This window comes from Sinocyclocheilus rhinocerous, unplaced genomic scaffold (genome assembly GCF_001515625.1).
Source record: "Sinocyclocheilus rhinocerous isolate Xijiao unplaced genomic scaffold, SAMN03320098_v1.1 scaffold3724, whole genome shotgun sequence".
Classification (NCBI taxonomy): Eukaryota; Metazoa; Chordata; class Actinopteri; order Cypriniformes; family Cyprinidae; genus Sinocyclocheilus; species Sinocyclocheilus rhinocerous.
This window is the reverse complement of record NW_015631712.1, coordinates 174,180-179,413: the sequence shown is the minus strand read 5'-3', so window position 1 is coordinate 179,413 and position 5,234 is coordinate 174,180. Positions and strand designations below refer to the sequence as shown.

General features: G+C 36.1%; 1 protein-coding gene across 1 annotated transcript in view; it reads right to left on the bottom strand.

Moving 5' to 3' along the window:
* Positions 1-5,234, bottom strand: part of LOC107741829 (deleted in autism protein 1 homolog) — a 44,236-nt gene that overhangs the window by 8,568 nt on the left and 30,434 nt on the right. Inside the window, exon 3 of the mRNA XM_016554611.1 lies at positions 2,124-2,427. Coding sequence (XP_016410097.1) covers positions 2,124-2,427 — 304 coding nt within the window. The remainder of the gene's footprint in view (positions 1-2,123; positions 2,428-5,234) is intronic.

The following is a 5,234-nucleotide window of genomic DNA, read 5'->3' as shown; positions in this document are numbered from 1 at the left end:
AATGAATGTACAAATGCAATAAAAATATCGGTATCAGTACTCGGTATCGGCAAGTACCAAAAATAAAAGTATCGGTATCGGGCGAGTACTGGAAAAAGTGGTATCAGTGCATCCCTAATATATATATATATAAAGAGAGAGAGAGTCAGTGGCTACTGTTAACTGTTTGGTTACCCACATTCTTTAAAGTGGTGCTACTCTGCAGGTTCAGGAAACAGTCTTCCATAAAATGCGTCACACAGCGTCACACATGGTGGGCTTGAGTGAGCGGAGGCCGGCGGCCTTGAAAACGGCGCTCAAAGAGAAAGGAAAAATTGAAATTGCATCATATGACCCCTTTAAAATATCTTTTGTTTTCATCAAAAGACAGAAACTACAGGTTTGGAACAGGTATGTAAATGATGGCAGAATTTTTATTTTTGGGTGAACTATTCCTTTAAGGTACGGAGAAAGCTACTGACCACATACATAGCCTACGGGAGTGTGCCAGTTACCTACTGGATGTAAATATGATTAAAAAATTAACTGCTTTATGTTGTTTCATATAAATGAACTATAATAATCTGACATTAATGGTAACCTTGAATCAATTACTTAGTAGAAGTTATTACTCCACCACCTGCATGATGCCATTAACAACAGTCCTATATTGTTGAACCAACACAGTTCAAACGCCAGAGGTGCAATCTACTTACTACGATTTTAGGAAACAGACACAACATCTGTACTTAGTTAATTTCTCCAACGATGCATCATACTGTGGTAGTCAAATAGCGAGTTACGTCGTAGTACAAGGAAACCCACTCCTGACTGATTCATCACAAAATCAGCTTTTGTGATCTAGTGGCAGTAGTTAACAGCTCACTGGGAAAAAAACACTTAGAATGTTGGTTTGTTCTTCACATAAAGCAATTGCATGGATGACTTGAAATTTAGCACACTAGTCGACTACTTTTATGGTATGTCTATGGTTCATATGGGGGCTTTTTGAAGCTCCAGTACTCATTAGTTGTAAGTGCATGGAAAAAAAAAAAAAAAACGATCAGTAGATTCTTTAAAATTTCTCCATTTGTGTTGCACAAAAGAAAGAAAAAGTCATAAGCGTTTGGAACAACATGATGGTGTGTAAACAGTGCTGGGTAGTAACTTATTACATGTAATATGGATTACATAATCAGATTACAAAAAATAAGTACTTGTAATCAGATTATATTATAAAATGCTCATAATCAGATTACAGTTACTTTTATAGATTACATATTATTCACAGAATGGCAGTAAATTATTCTTAATTTGATTCACCCTAATTCTTCTTATTTTCTCTCTTTCTCTCTCTTACATTTTCGTTCTAAAATTCTACCACTTGTATACATTCGTAAAGTCTTCCTGCTTTTTATCAACTCACAAACCCACTGTAGTTCATTCATGAACTCCAGTTTAGGAAACCCTGGCATAATGATGTTCATGATCACAAAAAATGGAATATATTTTAGGTCAAAAGTAATCTAAAAGTAAAAAGTAGTATACATTACCTAATATGAGTAATCCAACAAATTACATTACAAACTAATATTTCCATTAGGGCTGTGCGATTTGGGGGAAAATATCAAATTGCGATTTTTTTGACCGAAATTGCGATTGCGATTTGATTTGCGATTTTACATTTGCAAAGTCAAGCTTCAGCTCAATATTGTCAATAATGTGCAGCACAGTATGGGTATCATTACTCTGCTGAAAAAAACAATAGAAACCATCACAGAAATTCGTATAGTTTCCATTAAACCATTACAAACTTAATTTTTGTTGTGTTGTGCCAAAATGCAATCGCGATTTCGATTCGATTTCGATTAATCGCACAGCCCTAATTTCCATCATGTAATTTGTAATCAGTAATATACCCAGCACTGTGTAATTGATTACAGAATTCACCTTTATGGGTGAACGATTCCTTTAACAACATCAGTTCAAATGTTCATTTTTATACTCACGTTATGATTGTGTAAATTTTTTGGGAAGCAAATTTGTGTGTAGGATTCAGTTGTCACTGCGGTAAATCAATAAACACTGTGTGTACAGATTGAGGTTTACTGTATATGTAGGAAAGATGCAATCTATTTACTTCCTCTGTTTGATCACCCTCTTGTCGGCCACCACAACATTCTCCGCATCCACCACAATGACCTTCCCGTCCCGCGGGCCCACGGCGAAGTTATCGAAGCTGACGTCCAGCAGATAGAGAGCAAAGTCGAAGTCGTTGTTAGTAAGCTGCTCCGCAATGTCCATCAATTGCTTGGCCAGGTCTACTCTCTTTTCCCAGGGAGCATTGAAGAAACTCCACAGCTCCTCGCCCACATAGTTCACCGCCACCATCCGCCCACAAGCACCCAGGTACTTCGCAAATGGCCAGCCTTCGTCTGACGGGAAACTCTGAGAAGTACACACAAGGGAACGATTTGGAGTTTGTGCGCAATAAAAGTTAAAAGACCCTACTGAGTAACTTTTGAAATTCCCATCGTACCCCTTCACCAAACATCAAGTTCAAATGAAAATGTTTCTTCGGCCAAACTAAGTTGGCTACTCCATGTGAACTTCAAATACCTTCATAGAATAACAGTAAATTGGACTATGGGGAATTGTGATTGGTTTGAATGCTGACGGTGGTGCTTCCGGTGTCCAGACGTCGAATTGAAATGTTTTGAGATGAAAGCTAACAGCTCTGGTAGGAGGGCTACTTGAAGAGGGGGGAAAACACAACATCAATTGCATGCAAAACAGCAGGTTATTATTTTAATATGATGCTAGTTTTGTCTGACTCACATAGAGGCAGGACATTTGTGGATGCTGGGGAGGCATCTGTCAGTTGTGACTTTACTTTGCTAGCCTCTTCAGATACACACAATTGAGGCAAGTGAAGCAGCTGTACCCCAGCAACTGGGTTAGTCTCTCAGGGCCTTGAGTGGGCACGTCTCATTACAGCTTCTCTGTCTATTCCATCTACCGCAGCATGGAAGTGCAGAGTCAATTAGATATGAAAGAGCACAAATTAGAGCAAAATAAAAGGAAAAAACAAATATATTCACTGTCCTGACCACACAATCTGGTTTATGCAATCAGAGTGCCATTCTATTTTAATGATTCATATTTGAAATGTACAAAACCTTCGTCTTGTTTTGTTCTGGGACCTTCCGGCTGATATTCAGAAATAATTTCACCTGCTTCATTTTTCCAAGCTACTCAAATGACACGCAAGAGCTTCAGTGATATTGACAGACAGTGCTGCGCAAGGGAAAAAGATGTACAACTGCAATCTGATTCGCTCTTATTTCACAGTCAGAGAAATTTAATAGTCTAGTTTAATCTGCCTCAGAATCTGGTTTAGTTTAATGCAGAGTCTCATTAATATTTCACCATACACATATTATTTAAAAACATACAATCAGTTAAAGGACGCAGAATAAAACAGCTTCTGTTCAGTCCGAGAGCTTTTTGTTACACACTCTTAAACTGGTAATGTACAAAGGGAGAACACAAGTGGTACCGCCAGAGTAGCATGCTGCCATACTATTTACACTATTTTTGCAGTATGCATATTGTGCCCAGTATGCAAATACTGAAGTTTGGGGTGATGGCAGTTATCCCCAAGGTGGCATTCGGTCAATCTCAAATAACAGTGTCCAAGATCTTTCATCTATGTATTTATGTTGGTTTTGAAAATTTTAAATTTAATGTCTCCAAAAAATTTTATATAATGTAATCAAGTAAGTGCTTATATATTCCTTACACCTTGAATAGATGGAATGTACACATCTTAATCATTTTCCAAAAATAAGTAATTTATATATATCATCCCTAAAAAAACGAATTATCGCATAAGTTTTGGTGTATCGCAAAAAAAATTGCCCTTGAGCTGTTTCCATACATAATTTCACCTATTGCGTAAATTATACAGGCTAGTAGCCTAGCTTGTTCTTCATCCATTTGAACAAAACTTTATTATCTATCCTATTATTAAATTGTATAGGCCTGCATAAAATTGTTTTTAACAAGTGGCATGAGTTGTTGTGTTTTTTTTGGACTTTGTTATAGACTATTTAAGATACTTGATCATCAAGCATTATTCATAAATAGGTGCAGTTGTATTAGCCTATCATTATTTTTCTGATTAACTTTTAGAGGAAATGTTCATTTCGGTTATTTTATTTGTCCTAACCAACAACCGGCGGTCGTTAAGCCATTATTAACCGACAACATTATGTTTCAAATACATCACATTACAATTAAATGAAATTTGAATTGATATGTGGCTGTGACCCAATAAAAATACCTAAATTTGTTTTTCTGGGATTAATTTTATACACGCAAAAAGCAGCATAAACAACAGAACGTGAGGAGAGTGCAGTGTAAAAAATAACGTAAACGTAGGCTACTAAAGGAACTTCAAATTAAGATAAGTATGTTTGAGAGGTAACTTGTCTTTTTCTTACCAAATATAAAATAATTTTAGATGCAATTTAATAATATGAATATGATTTAATGCACTTTTGGACTACAGGGAAAGGGTGCGGCTAATTCTGCCATGTGACACCACATTTATTTGCGTTAAAGCCCCTTTTCTCGACAAAACGTGTTTCCAAACAATTTTTTGAGACATTTGAAGTTGATATAGAATAAATGCGCTAAAGTTAAAGGAAAAAAGATAATGTTGACACATCAATAAATGGCATTTCCATCAGCTATATTGGTAAAAATGTTGAAGCACTAAAAATTTTTTCGTAAAAAGTCCTTGGATGGAAACCTGGCTAGTGACCGAGGATGGATAATTTCGACGAACTTGATGAACCTGTGATATCTTCTTCAGGGCGAAAAAGGAAATTTAAAAGCTGAAATGTTTTCACGGAACCTTGCAAAAGCAGCGCGTTACAATGGTGAGGGAAAAGCTCCGTGCATTGCGTGTAATCACATCCATACAGTTTATGATCACAACAACAACGTTTGTCAGGCATCTACATTGTCATCTGAGGAGATTACAAAGATTAAACGAGTGTTTTTTTTTAAACTATAAAACATGAAATGTGGAGTTATTTGCTTTTGCTATAAAACAAACTTTTAATATGTAAAAAAACATACTTTCAATTAACTTACATTTTGTAAATTACCTGTATTTGTTTATGTTATTATTACTTAATCAAAACAACCCAACTGCAGTTTGATTGATATTACTTGGAATGCGCAAT